Source organism: Osmia bicornis, chromosome 5 (genome assembly GCF_907164935.1).
Source record: "Osmia bicornis bicornis chromosome 5, iOsmBic2.1, whole genome shotgun sequence".
Taxonomy (NCBI): domain Eukaryota; kingdom Metazoa; phylum Arthropoda; class Insecta; order Hymenoptera; family Megachilidae; genus Osmia; species Osmia bicornis.
Window position 1 is genome coordinate 309,781 of NC_060220.1, and position 23,536 is coordinate 333,316.

Here is a 23,536-nt window from a genome sequence, read left to right on the forward strand (position 1 = left end):
CATTGCTCGATGAGTCAGAAAAATTCTTCTATGATTCTAGTTTGTATGGATCAGATCTTTTTTCCGATAGGATTTGGATATCATGGAAAACTAAAACATATTCTTTTCTTCTCTTGTTTCTTTTATTACCAACATTGTACTCGATGTCGATCTAGTTGATCTTTTTCTTCTTTTCAAAGTGCTCAGACTTTATCGAATGATTCTGTTCGTTGCTTTTTGTTACATTCTTCGAATTGGTGACTGTGGATGGGTTCCAAACACGGTTGCACCCGATACTTAGAGGATATTTTCACCGATGATAAACGCGGGTCATGTTTTATTACGATACACGAAAGCGCAGCGTTCGAATTCTGATTTCCAATATACATATGTATAATCATATTTCAAAAGTAAAAAAAATGAATTCCTTTTTCCGTACAAATAGTCCTGGAAAAATAAAAAATAAAAATGAACATTTCAATTGTAACTTTCTAACTAACAAGACATATACATATAAGCTTTTAATAGTCGAATGAGCCGTAAGTATTTCACTGCATTTATTCCACAAAATACAAATTGATAAATGTATTCTTTTTCTTTAATTTTTATTTTTATACGGTCCTACATGTAGCAGGACACTGAAACTGTGTGCTGGTGTCCTAAAAGTACTTAAAAAAAACGATCATCCTTGTACTTGAAAATTTCCCTAATCGTTTTTTTATTTTTTTTTTTTATTTTTTTTTTTTTGTTGAAGAATATACACTATCGTGTCATCGTTAGGAATAAACATTTTTTTTTTTTTTCTTCTTGGGGTCGAATTTGAACAGTTGTAATCGAATCAATGGTTGCAGCCGGGTTTATTCAATTTCGGAGGCTATACTTGATAATATCCTTTTGCTGAAAGGAACATGACGAGGTGTTTCAGACAAACTCGACTCCTTATTTTCTTTCTTTTTTTTTATGTCGCTCACATCACAGGACACTAAAAATGTGTTTGTATCCAAAAATATACGTAGAAACGTTCGATCGAATCATTGTTCATCGTTACACCTCATCGAAATCGAGATCTACACCGCTAAATTGCTTTTCTTTTTTTCTCCTTTTTTTTCTTCTTTTAATTAACATTTTCTAGTGTCCTTATCGAAGATTCAGAGCTGTCGTTCACGTAACAGCTTCTGTTCTACACTTCAGCGATACTGTAATCATACTAGTACAATAATAGTATTAGTACGTTAACCCTGGAACGTCTGAGCCGGATCAACAGTGACCCAGACCTACAAATTAAGCTCTCAAATTTTTTTTACAGATTCCTTAGAGAATGGAAAATAATATTCACAGATTTATTATTACAGTAAAGTAAGTACTAGGTGGAAATGATAGTATTTTCGATAATTAATTAAATTATATCGATTAAGTCGGCTCTTGGTCCGAGGGTTAATACAGTAACGAGGTAGCGGTAAGATAGTAAAGGGACGATAAACTTGGTAAAGTTAACTTGCAACGCGGATCAAAACGTGTTGGGAACAAGTGTTTCTTTTTTCTTTTTTTCATAAAGAAGAATTTTCATCAGCTGGGAACCGCATAAAACTATAGCCGGAGAACAATGATCGTCGTGCAATGATCTCTGATAATATCATACAGTATCGGCGATTGTTTGTTTAACATACCCCCTGCCACGTGAATTTTAATATTCATAAGAAATTTCTGAAACTAAGAGCCAATGAAAAATTAAGAGCAGGTCAACGATCTCCTACGTGGCATGGAATATGTTAAATAATTAACTAACTGAGTAACGTTTCGATCAGCGAAGAATTACTTCTCTGTACCTGTAATAAAAAGCGTACAAACACGAATCAATTTATCATTTTCCATCGTGCCAAATACAAGTACGATCTTCTTTTTAATACAGATACAATGATAAAATTGAAATCAGAACTTTTCATATAAATGAACGTTACTATTATGTTCTAAGAAGTTGAACGACGAGTTAACTCTGCTCTTCTCCTTGGGCCCATACGACCCTGAACGAAGAATATATACATATTATTTTGCATTTACTTCTTTAGGATACGCGTTCGCTCGAGAATAAATCGTTTCAAAGTATGAAAAAGTGTATGTAACTTGTTTCAAATGCCATAAAGTGAAAGTCTAAGCGAGAAGAACAGCAGGGTTAATTAGTCATTTCCAATTAACGGGTTAATCACGGTGAACATTAGAAACGGTAAATATAGAATCTTCTTTGTTAAATCGTCGCGATGTTAGGACACGTATGTACAGCGTATTGTACGTGTTCTTCGACTCTTATAAAACATATAAGACTTGTTACTTCATCCTCTTTTATCTCCTCTCCCTATTCGCTTCCCTATTCATTTATTTATCATTTAATTCTTTAACGTTACGATCAATTACAATATATTTACTTAGAGATTTTTAGAATAATTTTTGTCTGATTTTTAATAATTTCTTCTGTTCTGATACTTTGTGCACTCTACCGGTTACGTGCTTACGTTCAACTAAAATATCACACAAACCATAAATATCACTTTTTTGTAACACGATACGAGATACAATTCTTAATTTAGTTCGACATTAAAAAGACTAGAATTTACATAAATATTATATTATGTACAAGTGAACACAGTTGAATTTCTCCCCTCTCTTTGTCACGACTGATTTCTTTCACCGAGAGAAATCAGTGTTCTCCGAACAGAGCGGTTTCGTTCAATTCGGCGAATCGTCGATGAAGGTTCAATGAGATGACGACACTGTTACTCAGCGGCCGGTGAGTGTTCCACTTTTTGTTTATAAATAAACGAGAGCCACATAGTCGGATGTCTGTAACGTTGGCGAACCGGTGAAGGTGCGCGAACGTGGGTGGCAGGAAGATGAACAGGAAACGTGAGAGCGTGAAGAGTAACAGAGAAGGAAGACACGAAGTTTAATTACCGAAGTAGTAGAAGATGTAAAAAAGAGTCAGTGGATAAAGGAAAATTCGTGGATTAGATTTGGCTAATGTTATAAGACGAACCACGATCAAAGAGAGTTTCTTGTACAATATCGACATAGAAAGTCTGAAGCAATTTCACGATGGCACTTACCTATTCTGTCGTGAAATCGCGTTAGACTGAAATCCATCGTCCGATATGGAACGATCTAATCGAATGCTAGTGTACATACAACAAAGTATAACATAAAGCACAAAGTATCAGTACATATCTCGGAGATGATTCGCGTTAAATTTCGATGAGAAAGAGTATCGCGATTAGAGAGAGGGGTGTTGGAGCGTGCATGTGTAGCCTGGATCCGAACCGAACCGGGCTGTATTCGCGCCAAACAGAATCGTATTTCATCGAAGTTCGACGACACGCTAAAGCTTCTTAAATCGTACAAAGCACCAGTGCGTACAAATTCACTCTTCGTCTATACATGCAGAATCACAATATCTTTCTTTCATACGTATATTTACCCATCGACGCGGTGACAGAATATATCATATATTTTGTATATATATATATGTGTATATATATATATAGACTTTTTTCTCTTTTTTTTTTTTTTTTTTGTGTTTCGTTACTAGTCCGTAGCAAAAAACTGGCAGCGGTGTGTCGCGATTAACATAGAACGTTAGAGAGAAAATTCTTCCTGCATATTTTTTTCTCTTCTCTTTATCATCCTCGATGACATCGTTCCCGGTTGTCCATCGTGAACGCAGCGAGACGCCCGGTTACCCTGAGACTGCTCGACGATTAATCGAGCTGTTACACGCGCCTTCGTATAATATAACACTCGCGGCGATCTGGACGCGGCTCTTAATGAGGTCTCAGTGTAACGATTTTATTGTTGCAATTGTAGTTACAGTAATCGTAATCGTAGTCGTGGGTATAAGGTGGCAACAGGGACGCGGACTCCGGGGCCGGGCAGGGAAGATGCCTGGGTCAGGCGAGCTCGTTGCTGTCCGGAAAATGGTCACGACAGTCGAGACAGGCGGCCAGGTCGAGCACCAGATGATGAAGAGTCGGATGTTCGAGGACCTCGGCGTCCGGTAACGGCGGATGGCATCGGGGCCTTTGCTGTCGACCCCTGAACGACCGATGGAGATTCAACACCACGTCGCAGAACACGTAGCGAACCAGCAACAGGCGTAGGAAATCGTCGCCGAAGAATTGCAGCACGCTGGTCTCTGGAGGAAGGCGCGAAATGGTGATTAGTCGAGGTGGAGGGCAGGTTGGAGGATGAACATGGTGGTAATGTTTTTGTTTTTAATAGCAAGCGGAAAATTGGAATTATATTGAAATTTCGATAGAAAAGTTTCTCTCATTTGCAAAAGTTTGCACGACTAGTTCAGGCCAAGACGTTTGGTTAAGTGTGATCTCGAGGTCGACCTGGATGCAGCTACGCGAAGGGGTTAAGAAACTTCTTCTCGCGAATATTACGTAAGCGTTGATAACCCTTGTTCCAGATATAGCAGTCGCGAACGAGTTGGCGAGTACAAGGGAGCTTCCGATTCGCGAAACAACCGCGACAACTGATCGACGGTAAGGCTTCACGATTGAAACGCGTAATGGTGAACAAATTTGCATAGCGCCGTTGTTATCGTTGCCGTCGTCGTCGTCGTCGTCGTCGTCGTCGTCGTCGTCGTCTGAGCTCGAGAACCTGTTGTTCGAACTTCCCCCTCGACGAATTATCGTTGTTCGGCTTTGGATAGAGGAGATCGATTCGGTGAAACTTTCCCAACTCCCTGCCCCCTGCTTGAAAGCGAATGAAACGTAAAGGTTTAGAGTCGGGCCGGAGACTCGACAAAGGAAACCACTCGTACGTTCGAAAACTCGTACGACGTATCATTGTCGCGGTAGAAACAATAGAGAGCACCCTTTGTAACCGACCCTAGATCACGCGTCTACGAGCTGAGATTGCCAGTTCAGCGATAAACACGATCTGGATCTAGGCCAGCTCTGTTTATCGTTCTAACGCAATCGTAAATCCCTTTCACAGAGCTTTCCTACCGGTCAACGAACTAACATTCTTTTATACGTGGAACAATTTTTCATTTTCTTACTTTACGAGATAATAGCATTTGGAAAATTTAATCGTTAGAAATTAGAAGAGAAAAGTAATAACTACCGAAACAATCTGGTATAACTTATATCGGCAAGTGTAATTTGGACAAGATGGTCCCATGCTTTTAGCCAACAGTGTACCTAGCCAAAAGTCGGGCCTGTGTAAATTCCGAAAAGCAACTCCTCCTCTCCTACAGCGAGCCACGAAAAGCGTCGCGTCACTGCCAAGAAAGTTTTACCGACACGGGTTCCCCATCCCCGGAGGCAATCCAATTAGAAGAGAGAGAGAGAGAGAGAGAGAGAGGAGGAGGAGCACAGCTTCCCAGGTCGTGTCAGCCGACAAAAACAATGTCCTGGATCCTTACCGCATCTGGAGCGCGTGACGAGCTGACAGGCCTCGATGAGGAACCGCTCGATGTAACGCTGGCACCGCTCCCAGTGGTGCACGGCCAGGCTGCCGATGTTGCAAATAAGGCAAAACGCGGCTAAAGGGGCGTGGAGAAACAGGGTGAACAGGCTGCCACCGTGTCGGACATCTCGTAAGGTTGGCGGCGTGTCCTGCGGCGACATCAGCACCATTAAAGGCTGACCAAAGTAACGGGGTATCTGTTGGAACACGAAACTGTTGTCCGAGTCGACGACCACGAACAGAGGCTTCCTGGTGAACGGGTAGAGGTCACCCGGATAGAGACAGTGTGGCTCCTTACCACCTGTCGGCCTCTTCCCGTGTTCCGGGTCCCTCTTGCTGCACGTCGACACTCCACCCAGGTCGTACCCCACTGCAAAAGCGGAAGATTTATCAACATCGTGCAATTCCGGTTTCGCTGAGCGTTAAGATGTCCGATGTTACCTGGCTAATCACTTTCGAGTATCATTTAATTACAGCCTTTTTGTTATTAATTTTTGGAAGATTATAGAGAATTCGTTTCAAGGGATTTCCTGGAATCTATGACTGATTGGATTACATTTAAGAGGCTTCATTGATACAGATTACTTTTTATAGAGATGGACTGAAAGAATGTTGAATTTTTTTCCGAAAAGAGGAACATGCACTCTTTCGTAGCCGACATTCCTATAAATAGCGGCGATCGGTCGCATCGGCTTTACGCTCGGACGAGTCGAAAGCCGAGCTTCATTTCAGTGGAACAATGAGAAGCTCGTCGGACCGTGTCGGTTTTCGAGACGGCGCGCGGCGCGGCGCGGCGCGGCGCGGCGCGGCGCGGCGCTGCGCTGCGTGCTCGAAATTGGAACACTCCCAAAAATCCTTCCCAACATCCTTGGAGCATTTATTTCTCTACGATTTTTCAAATTATACACCATCGAAAAATGAAACCCCTCAAAGGTCGCTTTTATATACAATAATTTCCTTTGAAATGTATTTTGTGAAAATAGAAAATTACAGCTTGAATACTGCTGAAACTTTGTAAATATGTAATTTTGAAGGAGAAATAGCTAGAATTCATTGCGCAATAGCACCCTTTTACACTTAAACGGTTCAAATATACGAAATCCTTCGCGCGTCTGACCATCGCCGGTCCATTCTACTGAGACCTCGAACCGCCAAAGCCCTCTTCTCGGTTCCTCGTTGGAACTACAAGTGGTTTTTTACTTTGAAAACAGCCCTTTAACACGTTGACTGTGCCTCGGTGAAAACCTCTGTATATAACACGGCATATTTTAACATACCTAAAAAACCCCCAGTTTTTTATTAAATATTAAAAAATAAAAAGAGATCGTTAATATTAATAAGTTTCAGAGTTCTACATTTCCCCTTTTGACTGTAATAATTTTTTTTTTTTTTTTCGAGGGATGGTCAACGTGTTAGCGAGGCTAAAGCATCCGTTCGAGAAGCGAACATGCCAGCTGGACGTTGTCAGAGGGCTTCCTCGATATCGGCTAGGCGTCTAGTATTTCGATATCGATTGCAAACTTAGAATCCATCGGTGCTGTTCCAAATCTCTATCGCGGAATGACCTTGACACGGATGCGCTACTCTACTTTCGTTGAAAGACCGTTTTCGCCTTTTCCACCGGCTCTCGCGGCCTTTTGAATAGCGGCTTCCTTTGCTGGTCACCCGGTGAATTTTTCAGCATCGTCGACCTTCGGTCTTAACGAATTTTCTTTTTTCTCCCTCTCTTTTTTTTTTTTTTCTACTGCTTAACATTTGCGCGGAAGATCGGTTACCAGATGGAAGCGATCCATTTTGGAAGTGTAACTTAAGGCCATGGAAATGCTTTTCTCCTTAAGTTACAAAAGTTTCCATCGAGTTTTTTCAAAATATTCACGACATCGAAACACTGACACTCATGCCTTAATAAAAATATGCTCACAACGATAAGAGTAATTTGAAAATACATAGAAAGCATAGCACATCGAGACGGTCGATCAGATGGAGAATAGGGTGAAGATTGGGATAGGGATAGGGAATCGGAATCGGAATGGGAAGGATGTGGAGGCACGTGGAATGTTAGGAAACCATCTAAACGACCTGGATTTTCTATTTAGTTAATTCAGTGGCCACCGCGATAAGAGGTCATGGTCATGCTTGAATCTCGCCAGTCGACTCTCGAGATGTCTTCTTTCGATCCGCATGAAGGTTTCACGAGGATGGGCACTAATTAAAGATGAAAAAGAAAAAAAAAAAAAGTATACCGTGCTCCTTGCACCCCCTTATGCTGGTCCTTTCGGGGATTTTTCGCGGTCCAATTAAAGGGGCAGAGGTGTTCGACGAAAATGAGACATTGTTGAGTTAACAATGCACTTTGGATATTTTCTAGTGACTCAATTGGGCTTTTCTTTTTTTTTCTTTTTTAACATGTTGAATGCTGCGAGAGTCGCGTACTAAAAATTTAAGTAATTAAGTAATTATAGAAGATTTTATACTTTCAACGTGTTAAAAATAACTTGAAGCTATTATCGTCTATCAGATTACTAGTTACTTCTCTATCTATTAGAGCGTTTCCTTAATGAGCCAGAGTAGCGCAAGCTTTCTGATCGTATCTCTAAGGAGTTCGCTATTATCTATATTCGTAGCTTTTGCTTATCAGTCTATGCTAGCTCTAAATTGGAAACTAATTTAAGGAAGAATCAACTTCGGTGTTATAGAAAAAATTCGACCTCCTTTACTCTGAAAATTAAACCACCGTAACGATAAATCTCCGCTCGACGTTGCAACCATCTATTTTCCTCAGATGAAATCGAGAAACAACAGTTAAGAATCTTCCCGGCAGTTTACATAATCGCGTATCCTCGCCGAGTAACGAAGCGTGGTTGTACGTTCTGTAAATCAGCGTGGTAAGCAGCCTAGGTTCACTCGCGAAGCCCTTGAACGAATAGTAGAAAGGCGATAAGTCCGATTCCCGGTGATCCAATTAACGTCGCAGATCGTCAGGCGTTGGACACGCGGTTTACGGATACGCGAAAGGGTAACACCGTTGCGACACGGCTTATCTGTCGACGGCCGTTTCGATTCGGCGAACACGGAAAACCCAACCCGTTGCTGGATACCCGAAAGCGTCGAATTAGCCGTCGAGGAAACTGACCGAGAGCGTCGACACGCGATTCGACTTCGGCTCCGCCGAGCGAGTGATTCGCTTTAAGCTTGCATCAATGATTAGATTCTAGCCTGACGAGAGAGTAATTTTCAACCGATCAACGACGCTTCGTCGACGAGTGGACGACGAAATTGTCGTTTCTTTTTCGATTCTACTTGATTTTCGAAGGTTCCGTCTGACTATTGGTAGACCTATTCCACTGAATTATGCTTATTATTATCTGTAACTCTCCTGTAGCGATATAAGCTGAATAATTCTATAAATACCGAAGAATACACCATAGAGCAACGACGATTCAGCCAAGGCTATCTAAACTGGCAAAAGCGTTTCAGGTCGATCAGAGGAGATACTCACTTTCTTCGGGATGTTTAACGGTGGAGAAGCATCCGTCCGCCGACAGGTAGAGTAGCAGCGCCCCGTTGGCGGGCAGTTCCTTGAAACCGCTCGCGAGGAATACCTGTACCTGGCTGTAGGTGGGCTTGTACAAGAGGTACTTGTGGGGATTGTCGCGTCTTGGCGCGCCGTTCTCCGCGCCAGGGTAGGGACCAGGCCTGAAGGGCATCCTGCCAGCCGGCGACGCGTCGTGCAGGTGATTCGGATCGTCTCTCGGCTCTCTTTCGAGAGTCTGCAGCATCCTGAACATGTCCATCGACAATTCACTGAATTTCACCTGGTCGGCGCAATTGCCGACGATCAGGATCTCCTGCAGTGATAGGCACATGGGTGGCGTACGTTCGACCGGCGGCGAGGTCTGGGCTCCTAGCCTGTGGGTCAGTACGACCGGGTTCGAGTCCGAGTGCACCACGCCGACCGCCGACTCGGCCTTGACGAACGCCTTGATCTCGTCGAGCACCAGGTTCCACTCGAGCTGATCGTCCGGTTCGTAGGTGCTCGTGTAGTCGGCGATCTGGGCGTCCAACTCTTGCACCAGCTCGCGTACCAGCTTCATACGATTCAACAAAAGACAGACGACGATGAAGCGGGCGTAGTACCTCAACTTCTTCACCATCAGGTCGCTCCTGTCCTCCTTGGCCGCGCGGCTGTAGTAAGCGCGACCCCTTATCGCCGCGTAGAACGAATAGGCCTCGTGCAGGTAACTGGTCTCGCTGGTGCGCAAGTAGTAGTGGTAGTAGAGCTGGCCGATCTTACTGGCTATCTCGCCGATCTGCCACCTCTTCAGGCCGTACTTCGTATCCAGTATCGTCCTGAAACAAGAGACCCGTCGTCCTGTTAGAAATCATAACACAACGCGTCCGTCAAGGGAATTCTATTCCAGTCCCAGCGCGTTTTTGCAGCAGGATAAAAAATAAATAAAAGGGATACTTTTGAAACAGGTGCTCGCGCTAACCACAGAAACTTTCTCTATTGTTTTGACGCGCGAAGCCGCGGTTCTGAAAGAGCATCCTCGATATTTATTAACAGCCGACGCGACGCGACGCAACGCGACGCGACGACGTGGCGCGGTAGGATCGCGCGCGTTTGTCAGCGTATCGTGTCAACGAATAGGTGTCCGCACGAACGCGAGTATCGTGAATAGACAATTGACTCTTTGTCGAATCACGCCGCAACCGATACACCTCCCTCCCGACGACACTTTACGATCAAAAGGAAAGGGACGATCGCGGCGGACAGAATCGAAAGGGTAAACGAGGAAGGGTGGCGCGATAAGGGGGCGGTGGTTAAAACGTTTGCGATGCGTGTAACGCGGGAAGGTTTCGTTGCTGGTAAAATTACGTGGCGTTCGCGAACTCGTCTGTTAGCTCGTGTAAACACGAGGTATTAAACTGGTCACGTGGTGTTTCCGTCGTGCAGGATCATGCGAGAACGATCGACCGTGGTAGAAAGAAGGCGGGACAGACACGATTCGACGTGACGATAGAGGAGAATTTTCACTCTCATTGTCAGCGTAGCAGGCGAGGGAAACTCACCGTGGTTAAACGAAGAAGATCGAAGAAGAAAAATTAAAAAAGATATATAAGAAGATAATAATAACAACGAATAATCGATCGAATCGCAAAATTGTATACCGGTGGTCGAAGCGTACCCCTGCAGGGTTCCACTAAAAATATCTACGTTCCGCAGCATCGTAGAGAACAGTAGGACGGGTGACACGCGCACGCACACATAATCCTTCACTCGCGCACACAATCTCCATTCACGCTCGTCACATGGTGTCCCAGCGCGTGAAAGGGCGGAAGTCCTGCGTAGGGGAGAGACGATCCTCGTCATCGTCCTCCTCGTAGCGGCCACGTTTTCCTTTCCCCGTCCGCGTTGTCGTCGTCATCGTCGTCGTCGTCGTCGTCGTCGTCGTCGTCGTCGTCGTCGTCGTCGTGTCGTTCGTATCAGGCGGCTTTTAGCCCCTATCCCTGTTCACTGTTTTATTTTATTTTATTTTTTTATTTTTTTATTTTTTTCTGCAGAAAGTACTTGCGATCCAAGGAAGCGTGGATCGTGGAAGGACCTCGTGGCAGAGCGGTGCGATCGATTTCCCCCGTAACACTCGGCCACTATTTATTTCTCTCACTGTGTCCGATGACTCAGCCCGCCTCAGCCTCGGTCGACTCGACTCACCTGTGCTGCTGCTGGAACTTCCAGAGCTTCGTGTAGATGTCAAAGGTGCGCCCAAAGTATCCCTGCCACTGCTTGTGCCCGTACTGTGGCAGATCCCGTAGCCCGTTGAACAGCTGCTTGCTCTTCTCGAGCAGGTGGCAGAATTCGAGGACGACTTTGCGCTCGTGGTCGTCCATGCCAGCCATCATGACCATCTTTTCGGTGAATCGAGATCGCGGCCACTGGCTGGACGGCCCTTCAGACGACGGTCGCGGTGGCCCCGCGTGATGGCGCCTGCCGATTCCGCCACCCTCTTGCACTCTGACTACGACGCCGACGAACGCGGCGCCCACCCAATCAATACTTGCCCACCCCGCATCAGGGGGCGCACCGTGCGTGTCTTCGACGCCACCGTGCACCATGCCACGCCATCCGATCCCGTCGCAACGTCCACCCGGGACATCTGTCCGCTCCGCCGGTAGATTATGCCCACGGGGGTAGATCGATCAATTTATTCCTCGTGGTAACTGGGCTTAGTTATCGAGGGTTGCTTCGGGGGAACTGTAAGGGTGGTTGGTTGGTAAGGGGTAGAAATCGATTCCTGCTTTTGCTGGTTCAACTCCTTTCGACGTTAGATGGTGCTCGGATCGTTCAGCGCGCAGTAATATGAAGTTAAAAATAAGGGTTGCATAATTTCTTCAGCTTCTTAAATCAATTACTTTGCAATAAACACGATATCTAGTAATAATTAGTTATTTCCAAAATCTCTTTTCCCGATACTCCATAGATCAAATTTTGTCTCGATCATCCGCAAAGAGTTCTGTAACGTTTATTTTTTAATAACGAAAATTTCGCAACCGAAGAACCATTGGCGGGGGGTGCGAAAGGTGATTTGAAATCTGCTGGTGAACGAAGAGGGAGGTGCTCGACACTTTCGTTGTCGTGGCTCGTTACGGGTACAGAAAGGGTGGGAGTTTTGCCGCCCTGCTAGTCGTCCACCGCCGTCGGCGGAGATTAATTAACTAGATAACGGTCGGTGGCTGCGAGGGAGCATTGAAAGAAGAGGGCCAACGGACATGGAAGAAAGCGAGAGGAGAGGTCCCCGTGAGGGTGAAACGATGCAGGTCGACCATACCGCACAGCCACCCCCGCAACTAGCGATTCCTTCGAGACAAGAAGTTTTCAGTTATAGATAAAAATATTTGTCACGTACCTAGCACTGATTAACATAAATTGAGAAAAGATTTGTGTTTCGATTTTCAACATATTCCTGGTAACCAATTCAGAAATGGTATCGAAACACAATAAAAATCACAAATTATCCTTAAGCGAAATTATGCCAACCTCATCCACCTCATTTTTCCAAGCTGACCAAAGATTTTTCAATCTCGGCTCGGCCCAGCTCAGTCTTTTTCGCAACCAAATAATCGTTGGGCGTAGGGTGAGAGGGAGACGGATAGAGTAGAATTTCAGAGGCATGACGGGGTCTCAGGAGTCGGGACGGTCGACTGCTGGGCGTATATCGACTGTGTCGCCTCATCTACAAGTCAATCAGGCTCGCGTGCCAGCGACTCGTGAAGGCGGCCTGCTACACGTAAGTAAGTAGCCGGCCCTCTGGTCAGCCAACCAACGTTGATACGTGTATGCACGTACCTGTGCCTGTATCGAACACGACCGTCGACACGGCCACCTTTATGCCCGGTATGCAAGTATAATGTGCCGCTGCATATATGAATGCTTATGGTAATCCGCGCGCGGCAGCCTCGTTTCGATGTTGGCCCGGATGCCTGCTAGATAGACCTCGGCCCCTGCCATACCGCCGTCTATTGTTATCGGTGCCCGCTACGTGTGCCCCGTGCCGCTTTTCCTATCACATTCTCTTTTAACTTCAACGAATTCGAATCCACCTAAATAGTATTTTACGTTAAGATGGACATTTTCTTACATCTAATTTGTTCCCGTTTGAACGAAAAATCTACAGGGTAGAGAGATTGGATCGAGAGAAAATGGGTTGGATATGAATTCTAATCGGTGAGTCAGAGGTGGTTGGATCGATGGTGAATCGTGGTCGAAAGGCATGGTGCCTAGCACATGGTTCGAGTCATGGACAGTGTATATGGTAACTGGTCGTGCGGCCTGTCTGAGTATAGACGAGCGATCATATCGGGTCGTTAACTGATATTAATAGCAGGGCGCGGTGAACTCGTTCCTACTTGCTTTCTCTCCCTCCATCTATTCTCTTTCACTCTTAGCAGACCGTTCGAACGGCTGTCCCACCTAAGGGACCCTTTGCCCTAATTGTAACAAATTAAATCACGCGATATCGACGATTCCCTCGGGTGAAATCTACGCGCGCGGCAGAAGCGTGCCGCGATTGTGCACGCCTTTTCAACGCTTTAATCTATCTTCGTTCGCCCATTGTTTCCAATTAAGGGGTCACGGATTTACATTGAGCACGACTCGTTCACTCGACGACTTAGTTGCTCTGCAATTTTCTTTTCTTTTTTTTTTTAACGTCACTCTCTGTTTTTTTTTTTTTTTTTTCTTATTTATATTTATTCTTTTGATAAATTTTCCGAGCGCGCAACGTTCTCAATGGAAACTGAAGGAATTCTTTTAATAGAATATATGAAGCATAGATTTATAAGCACGCGGATAAACTCTTTTTAATATGCAGACTTTAACCTGTTGAATGCATTGTGTTCGTGACAAGCAGTGATTACATTTGTTCTCCTGAGTTAGATACATTTTTTATCATTCCAACGATCGTGTTACCGATGATAACCGCGTTAACCGCTGCTCGGGATCGTTGTAGATCAAGCTTGCCTTAATATATTACTCCCTGCTCCCGCTTTGCGAGAGTCGATGAAAGGAATATGAAAATTCACCTCGGTATTTTATTTATTTCTTCCCGTATCGATATCTTTTTTTAACGCATTCACCGTATACGTAAAAATAGAATACAGAAAACTACCCCCTAATAAAATGATTGCAATTTACTCTTGTCAAGTCTAAATAAAAATAAAAATAATTTTAATGAGAAAATGGGAAATTTTAAGCTGCCGAAGAAACCTTCCCTCTGATATAAAACAAGGGGAGGCACTAGGTCCCAATTCCTTCCGAGGGTGAAGAAAGATAAAAAAACAAAAAAACAAAAAAATGGGGAGAAAGTAAAAAAGTATGGTAGCGAAGAGGAGTTTTGATATTTCCTGGCTTTACCATTAGCCTGGCAGGAGGCTCGAGGCCGGTAAGGGTGGTTCGGCTGGATGCGAGGAAAGCCTCAGGAAGCTCTAACTCACGGGCAAAGGGGCAAAGCAACCCCGTTCAAGCGAGCCAACCCCTGCTATTAACATTAACCGAGCACATACAGGGTGTTTGCAATGGCATTATCGATCGACCCGGTGAAAAAAGACCAGCGAATCGAGCACTTTGTACGATACGTGCAGGAAACGCCTAGTTTACATTCACGAAACCCGGCTAAATGCCGATAGACTCGTTTTCGGTATATGTATATCCAGGAGAGGATCGTTCGTGATCGCTGCTAACAATTCAGGATCATCGTGATTTCGTTTGGAACGTTTTCAACATCCGTTTCATTATCCCGTGTAATTTACCTTGAAATAGGAGGACTCTATTCTCTTTATTTCCACGTGATTCAACCCTTCGAATGTCAAAAGCCACGCGTAAAAAGTATTTTAGGCAGTTTTTGCGTCTAACAGAAAAGTTGCGCTCTGCAAAACTACTTCCGGTGTAGGCTCGTGCCGTCACGGTCTCCCTTAACCACCCCCTCGATTTCCCAGTGAAAAAAAGAAGACACCAGTTCCTTGCTCGTAAATTGATGCTGCGTGAATAATCGATTAAAGCGATCCGAAGTAAGGGCCCGGGATAGTTTTCCACGTTTCGACGACTATCCCCTCGGCCAGTTCGTTTCCGGTGAAAATCACGAATCGCGTCTACCAGTGGCTGGTCGTTCATGCGTGAAGCTTCCGATTGTCGAGCAAGGACCGGTGTCAATCGTGCGAGAAACATCAAACCTTTTGTATTCGAACTGCGAGTGCATTTTCGTGTCCGAACTCGGTTGGATCGGTTCCTTCTTCCGGTCCGGCCGATTCTTTTCTAACTTATCGAAAGAATCGATGTATTCGGTGGTGGTATTAATTGCGAAGAAGTTTCGAAAGCGGGTGTTACCAGGGGGTGTGCGAAAATAAGCAAAGTGGAATAAAAGAAAAATGAAATGATTCTCGACGGGGTAACTGGATATCGACGATGAAAATGGGTATCGATGACACGCGAATTCACGTCGGTTAACGAGTTCGACGATAACGATATATTGTTATCGCGACACGTACGAGAATATATACCACTCGCTGGCCGCTACCCTTTGAAAATCGTGCTCCGGCCACGTGTCCATAGTGTCGCGCCCCCGTTGTTATTGTTGCCCGTAGGATCAGATAATTTTCGTACAACCAGATACCCGCTGCACGACCGGCTCCACACGCGTTCTGACCTTGCATAAAGATCAGCCGATATCATTGATATATTAATCGAATCTGCTAGCTGTTCCTCTTGGGGAAAAATACATATGTATCATTAATCGAATGATTTTTTTTCTCATACTCCAGAGTGTCCGAAATGGTCGTAGACCATTTCGATTATTTATCTAACTAAATTAAATTAAAATACAATTTTTACGGATACAATGCCAAGGAGAACCAATGATCCACGGGTATTAACCATAAATACTTAACAGAAGTCTGGAGGAAGGCTCGTTGCCGTGCCATTGCACCGACTTCCGTTTACAATCAGAAGCTTAATCGCTCCTCTCATTTTGAATCGTTGCCAAAATTTCTCAACTACCCCTGGTATATGTTCGAAAATTTCGAGATACCCGAAAATAGATAAACAAAGAATATACCAGCTGAAGAAGGATGAATAATCTACTTCCCTAAAATAGGAGAAAGACATCCTGGTTCCTCCTTAAATTAAACAAGGAAGAATTTATGAAGAAAGAGTCAGACGCAACAACCCCAAAGATCAACCTCCCTCCCTATAAAAAGAGAAGAACAATTCTATAATAGTTAGCAAACAAGAATAACGAAAGAGACGAGAGGCACACGTGAAAATGAGAGAAAAAGTGAAACCGAGATGGAAGTGTAGGAAGAATAGACACAGACCCTTCCTCTGAAGAGGAACAAAGACAAATTGTTTCTCCCATGGAATAAAGAAAGAGGAAGGTACGAGGTTGGAAAGAGTCGGATAGCATCTGAAAGACACGTGAAAATGAGAGAAAAAGTGTAAGGTAAGGTGGAAAAGGGGAAACCGAGATGGAAGTGTAGAAACGGGGTAGCTGGTAGGAAGGAAAGACAAGGTTCGGGTGTACGGGAATGATAGGATGTTAGAGGGAGACACAGGAAAAGATCCACCCTGGTGGATGATCCCGCCTCTAAGGAGCCGCTTCATAGCCTGGATGGGGGTTAGCAGCCAACCCTCCTCCACGCCATCTCCTCCACCCTCTCCTGGCGTCCCGGCGGCGCAGGCTCCGATACAGCCAATCGTCGGACCGCGACTGATAACGACGCTGCCGAATGTGCGTCCGTCGCATCGCGCTCGAGTTCGCCACGGTGGTCCACGCGTTCCCAGACTCGTTACATCCCCCGGCTTCGAAATTTTCCCGATAAAGAGGTGCCGTTCTTCCTCGCGTGGCTTTTTCTACACGCCGATTTCCGGTCTCGTTGTTGATCCACCGAATCGCGAGGATATTTCGGCTAAATTGTGACGCGGAGTGAAACCTCGGGGTGAAACCGGGAACAGGAAGATAGGCTCAGAGGAGAATCTGGATCTGACAGTGCTGGATAACGATACACGCAAGCCCCCGCATTGACGGTGAGTCGATGACTTTCTACTTTTATTTTCGGCTAATATTCAAATAGATAGAGGGATTTTCAGGGGTTGGCGAGGGTGCAGTTTATTTGGATTATCATGGTAGTTTGTTAAGCTCATCGCCTTGAAAGGGTTTTGCTATTTGCTTTCGCTTTAAATAAATATTCAAACTGAATTCATTTGCAAAATTATTCCAGCAACAAAGACAAATAAAAACTTGTAATTTTTACAAGAAGCTCATTTAATCTTATAACACGATCGTCTAACGACGAAAAAGAAACATCAGTATTAATCGAACGAGATGCTCTTCCTTTGAAAACAGGAATCCCTTAATGACAAAAATAAAGGCACGCGAGTTAACGAGAAGCATCCAAGAATGAGAGGCGTGCGATTTATAATAATGTTGATCGTTCGAGCAGGAAAGCGATGATAGAAAACGAATGCAAGAAACTTTGATCATCGTGCGTCGCGTCGCATGGAACGCGACACAGCGTTGGGAGGGGGAATAGAAAATTTACGAGGCGTTAAAAAAATGGATATGTAACAACGGTGTAGAAACGGGTAGCAATAAAAGAGGCGGCAGGAAAAAATTGTGAACTGGTTAATTTAGCGTTGAAGATAACGCGCGAGCGTGGTTAAACCGTGGAACACGCGAGTGGACAGACAGGTGAAAGAGGGTGCAGTGTGTGTCGTGGATAACTGAAACGCGTGAGAAGAAAGTAGATAGGTAACTCTAATCTGCTATAAATTTTTCAAATTTTTCTTAAGGACTCTGCTTTTTTCACAGATCAGAAAAGACTCCGCGAATCGTAGAATAATTTTGGAAAGGAAAATTCAGCAAGGTACACACCGTAACGTTTTCTCCCTCTATCGCACGGGTACCGCGCGCGGTTTGTGTCGTCCGTTCGCGACGTCGCATTTAAATAGTGTGTGTAGGTACATACGAGAGAGTTTAGAGACGAGGTAGGCAGAGGGGTTTCCGGCGAGCGTTAACAGAGTAACAGAGTGATGTAATGAGGCCCGGAAGCAGGCAATTTGCTGGCCGCGGCGGCCGCAGTTGCGCGAGACAACCTGCCCGGAGTACCTTCTTCTTGATATCGGGTCCAGCCTCTTCTCCGTCTCGATATCCGACTACTCGTCCGAGTGTCACTTTCCATCGACGTTCAACTCAACCATCATTTTCTTCTCCAGTGTTCGATCAAGACCGTATGGTGACCATTCGGTTCAGTGAAATTCCTCAAAGTTGGAAAATAATGCTCTGTATTCGATTTCTTAGAGCCTTTTCAAACATTAAGATTGCCAGATGAACCAAGAAGAACTGGTGGAAAATTTACAAAGAGCCCGCAAGTGGTGAAAAAGAAAATTTCAAGATTTGAAAATTTTAGAAAAGATGCTGAATTGGAAAAATATCCGAACGGATGGAACGAATTCGTTATCGTTCCCAAGTACATATCACGATATTGTATAATTTTAATAATACGTTGGAATATTGAAGATAAATAATCAAAGGATAGAGGAGAAATAATTATTGAACGAACCGATAACAACTAACAGGACAAGGAAATCGTGTACTCGGAGACCGCCGGAGGTGCACCGTGATTATGTGAACAGTTTTGTGAACGTGATTAAATTGACCTCGATACATTGTGAACATCCGCGCGTCCATTTCGAGCTGTTTGCTTTGTTTCGAGATGAAACGATGATGCTAGAAGACAGCGGGGATTTCTGAACCTTTATTTTATTTCAACGATCTATCGATGGTTAACGTGGACGGTGTGCAGATCGCGTTTTATCGTGGACATCGTCGCAGCGACAGCAGGTAAAACGCGCGGCCATTCTTCTTCTGGTCATTGTTCGTTTCCTGTCGCGAGGATAATTCACGTAACTCGTTGAAAGAACGAGATACAGAGAAGATTAATTTCATTCGAGTCGTATGGACCCCCTGCTCGTTCTAAGATTTTCAAATTTTCAAATTACTACTTAATTTTATATTGCCACAGATTAATTGCAATGTGTAGAATGATAGAAAAGAAAAGGTAGGCGTATCTAATTATCTGGAAGTGGTGGCAGGTAACGAGATGATCGGTTCTTTCGTAATCAGGCAACTTTCTTGCGCGCATGCTGATTCGATTTAAGTTGATCGTGACTTTACCGGATGCTTCGAGGGTCCTTTAATCATTCTTAACGACACTGCCTACCGTAGAACGCGAGAGTGCTGTCGAGAGAGCAAGTTAACACCATTCATTGCGGTAGTCGTTCGCAAACGCGACGATACTCGAAACGAAATCGTCATAAGCAATATTTTGATTAAGCACCTGATCCATCTTCCTTTTTATTTTTTCAATGTAAAATATATTATTTTTCAGGGGTTCTTTGGTGATGTACGACAGCGCTAGCTGTTCGTACGCAGGTGCGCTCGAATTAAAGGGAGCCTCCGGGGCAGGAGCCGCGGCCGCGGCCGCAGGTGTAACCGCGGCCGGCGTTAAGCAGGAGAATTGGCCGTATCGCGGTCTTACCTGCGGCAGCACCTTTCAAAGATTAAAAGAAAGCGTCGACAAAGCTAAACAAGCCCTCGCCGATCGAGGTGGATATCTATCCGGTGCTTTCTCACCGCCGCCACGTGCCAATCCATCCGCCATTTCGCCGACCGCCTCCATCACCGGTAAGTTTTTTTCCAAATTTCAATAATGTTCAATAAGAGTCTTTATCTCGACTCTGTACCATTATTTCCAACACGTGAGCATACGCGTAATCGAGTTGCGTGTGCTTTTCCACGCGTACATGCGTGACCCACGTTTAAACGCGCCGAGCGACTTGTTCGCTTAGCTTACATTTCCAGCCGTTCGAATCGAAAGGTTAACGTCATTTGTTAGGACAATTACTTGTGAGTCACTGTTTTTCTCACGACTTTGACGAAATCAACGATCTAATCGAACGTTTCAATCTCCGACCGTGTTCTTTCTGCTCGTTAATCCAACAGTTTTAGCATTTTTCTCACAGTTGCAGTTAATTAACCCTTGTTTGTTAACGTCGGATGAAATATTTATCTCTGTGAAACGTGTACAGGTATTGGCTAGCCGACGATAGAAAGATGGAAATGATTTCAAAGTGGCGCGTAAAGTTTTTCAAGCAATAGTCGATAAATTTTCGAGGAGTAAGCAGGATATTGGTGTGGCCATGGAGAGCAGTCGACGAGCGTTTTGCTCAGTTGGCAGCGGTGCAACCCTCGTGCAACACACCCCCGTCGGTACACTCTGTTTCCACTCTTCTCAGAGGGAGAAGGAGGGAAGGAGGGTGGAGTGAACGTGGGCGGCAGATAACGTGATTTACACTGGCCGGGTAATTAATGTCCTCGGCGACCGGTGTTTTAAAAAAACAATCGGAAATCGGCGACAACGAAGAGCAACAGTCAGGTTGCCGGTATCGCGGTCGCCATTCGCCTGACAAATTATTCTGCCCGAGATTTTCCTCTTTTATTTTCTACCTACATATTTTGTTTACTCGCTCGCTGACCCCCTTTGGTATCTCAATCTTTTCTAGAAATTAACATTTAACCTTTTCTTTTCATTTCATTTCTCAGCTTAGAAATATGATATGCACGATATAAAAGAAACCAAAATCGACTCGAGGTCTTTTATTATTATTTTTAGAAAATTTAAGGTCTATGATAAAATAAAAAATATTATTTTCCTATAATACTACTATTATAGTAAATGAAGTATATTCTTATTAAAATTTCATTGATCATCACAAAATATCATTGATGAAACGAAAGAAGAAAAATTCATTGATACAAAAGATGAAATTAGAAGAGCGTCTCGGGTGGTCGAAAATTTTCCGCGAGATGCAAGATGGTGGGTCGATGATGGCGGTGTAGTCGCGAAAATGTGGATGACAAGGGAGGAGGTCGAGGAGGAGGAGGAGCGGTTAGGGGTTAGCCGGGAACGTATCCATGACGACCGACCGCCCCACGAATCGCCACCCTCGGAGATCCCGGATGCACCCCTCGACAAGCCAGCATCCCTCTCTGCAAACCCTCTACGGCTTCAGGTTGAACCTCTATCTATCTAACCCGTATCTCTGCGCTCCTTCTTCGCTACGCGGGGATGACGACGCTCTTAAGCTACTTAGATTTTAAGTCGGACCATTTCGTGCCGACGCGACGATCTATACACCTGGCTATAATTCTTTCGAGTTTCGTGCTTTCTAACAAAAGCCCTCGCTCTTTCGCCGAAATTTTCCAAGGACTTTCCAGAGGTCGACCCAGAGGTGAAGGGTCGAGAAAGAACAACGAGACTACGATAATTAATTACTATCTGCAAGTTTAACCAAGTACACTCGGGATGAAATTAGATTTTCGTGGAAAGCTAAAGAAATTTCAAATGCACCCAAAGTTACTTTTCTATCACGCCTTAGCGAATTCTTAGTTACATTATACACGCTAGCTTTGGTATCCGATCGGCACCGTTACATATCGGATATTGTGTCAGCGTGTCCGAGGGCGGTGCATGTATTTAATGTTTCCTCGCTCGAGCACCATCCCGCCTTGTTTGCGCTGGTAATTGATGTTTGACAAAATGAGGTGACGCGCATGCCGACAACGTGTTGTTTGCCAACATAGGGCTCGCGGTAGTTAGCCCTTTTAAGGTGTTCGATCGCGCCACGTTCCTTCTGGCTATGGGACATTTAGGGTGTTTGTGAACCATTTCAATTTCTATAGCGTTATTTTATTATTCGCCATCGAAGTTTATATTTTTGCAAAGTTTCAAGAATCTTCGACGAAACGATGCAAAAGAAGATGGGCCGGTAAACGCGAAGGAAAAGAGGAGGAGAACTTCCGGCAATAGAGAATCTTTGGGCAATTAAAGCCGAGAAAAGTATCGCCTCTGTGGCCCCCCTTCTCTCGCCGGAAAACATCAGAACGCCTACACTTGATATGACCGAGGGTAATGTTACCTCTCGTCTGTCTAATTGCACGGAATAGGGCACCTCCCGAGACAAACGATGCGACATAAAAGAGCCTGCCTCTCGCACCCTTTGCACCAATTTCGCCTGCATAGAGTGGGCTGCGGCACAGGATGCGGCGCGTTTCATTGTACGTGTAAAAAGTGGAACACTGTATTGCATAAAACGATAACAACAAAATTATTATTTTCTTTTTTAAAGGAAATTGCTGACAAAGAATGTTCAGATATTTCTTTCGAAAAGTGACAGCAATTTATGGTACACCCTAATTTCTAAGTAGCAAATTCTGATCAATTAATCTGACCACGTTAACGAAAACTCACCCCGTGTATAGACTTAGATACGGTGAAGGGTGGATCAGAGTGACCAAGACGCGTTGATAATTGCCGGTATCGGTTAACCCGGGTAGAGGGCTGGTTATGGGGTCTCGAGCAGCCCTCGTCATAGATTCAACCATTTCCCCACGGTGTGATCCCTTTTTGCCCTTCATCACCGGCAACCTTTGCGCGCCCCTTCGCTTCCGTCATCGGCAACTACGACTGGTCCCACCCTCGTTCCCAGCGCCCAAGGGGTGACTAAGGTTCAGAGGATCGTAACTGTCTTACCTCTAAAAAATGGAAAGAATACATTAAAGAAATTCGGTCTCCACCGCCGCTCGGATGACCCCGGATATCCGTCTGAAGACCCTCGAGACGAGGATCCGGTATCTCAAGTGCGAATTTCTGTTGGCATTATCGAATTTGTTCGGGGGTGTCGATGGTGGATGAAAATTTTTTTTTTTTTTATATTGATGGAAGAATAATTAAAGTTTGAAAGAAATTAGAAAAATCTCAGTTGATACACGTAGCGCTCTCACAATTAATCTGCCAGCCCTCATCCTTTCAAAGGGTTAAGAAGTTCTCGCAAGCAGATTCATGAGCGAAATCAAGGAGCAATGATGGATCGTCTCTTTCTGAATGTCTACGTTCAGGTCGATCGCGCTCGAATGAATTCCGGGTAGCATGAAGAAGGGGGGAGGGGGCGGTTGTGTCTTTCTGTTCTGGTACGGGTACGGCTCATTGCAGGGCCCGTGACTAATCATGATAGTTCCGGCCGGGAACGCCGGGGACACACGACTCTCGGTTCCGTTTCCGGCGCGTGCTACCTTCTCCCTTACCACCGTCACCCCCTGTGGCTCGTAGGCCACCCTCCCGCGCAATTATTGCGCTTTGCAACAAAGAGCATGGCACAAGATCGAAGGGCTGCGTTGCTGGTACCTTATCTTCCTTTTCGTCCTTTCTGTTTCTCTCTTCGTTTCTTTCTTTCCCTGTCACCGCACCCTTCTTGTCTCTTTCTCTTTCTCTTTCTGTCGACGACGGTTTCCCCGGCTCCGCGTTTTTCTTCGCTATTATCGATGTCGCTTCTCAACGATTCTCCTCGGCGAACGTTTTTGTCCTTCGTCGAAGGGGGTTGAAAAAGCGTACGTTTGTCGTAGACTTTTCTACTGAACGTTTTTGATTTTAGTTTCTGCGAATTTTGATGGAAGGCGAATGAAATTTGCGCGTGTGAAAT

The 23,536-nt window shown here is 44.7% G+C and overlaps 2 protein-coding genes across 3 annotated transcripts in view; one reads left to right on the plus strand and one right to left on the minus strand.

The window, feature by feature from the left end:
* Nucleotides 1–3,497: 3,497 nt before the first annotated feature.
* The window catches only part of LOC114882728 (protein SCAI), a 35,814-nt gene continuing 15,775 nt past the window's right edge, over nucleotides 3,498–23,536 (minus strand). Inside the window, exons 3-6 of the mRNA XM_029199692.2 lie at nucleotides 11,162–11,701; nucleotides 8,945–9,795; nucleotides 5,402–5,815; nucleotides 3,498–4,159 (exon numbers count right to left, since the gene is read on the minus strand). Of these exons, the coding sequence (XP_029055525.1) occupies nucleotides 3,915–4,159; nucleotides 5,402–5,815; nucleotides 8,945–9,795; nucleotides 11,162–11,562 (1,911 nt within the window). The 5' untranslated portion in view covers nucleotides 11,563–11,701 and the 3' untranslated portion in view covers nucleotides 3,498–3,914. The remainder of the gene's footprint in view (nucleotides 4,160–5,401; nucleotides 5,816–8,944; nucleotides 9,796–11,161; nucleotides 11,702–23,536) is intronic.
* Nucleotides 18,035–23,536, plus strand: part of LOC114882729 (transcriptional regulator ERG homolog) — a 30,428-nt gene continuing 24,926 nt past the window's right edge. Inside the window, exons 1-2 of one of the 2 annotated variants that reach the window (XM_029199694.2) lie at nucleotides 18,035–18,839; nucleotides 19,387–19,682. In XM_029199694.2, coding sequence (XP_029055527.1) covers nucleotides 18,778–18,839; nucleotides 19,387–19,682 — 358 coding nt within the window. In that variant the 5' untranslated portion in view covers nucleotides 18,035–18,777. The remainder of the gene's footprint in view (nucleotides 18,840–19,386; nucleotides 19,683–23,536) is intronic. The other variant, XM_029199693.2, reaches the window with a different exon arrangement.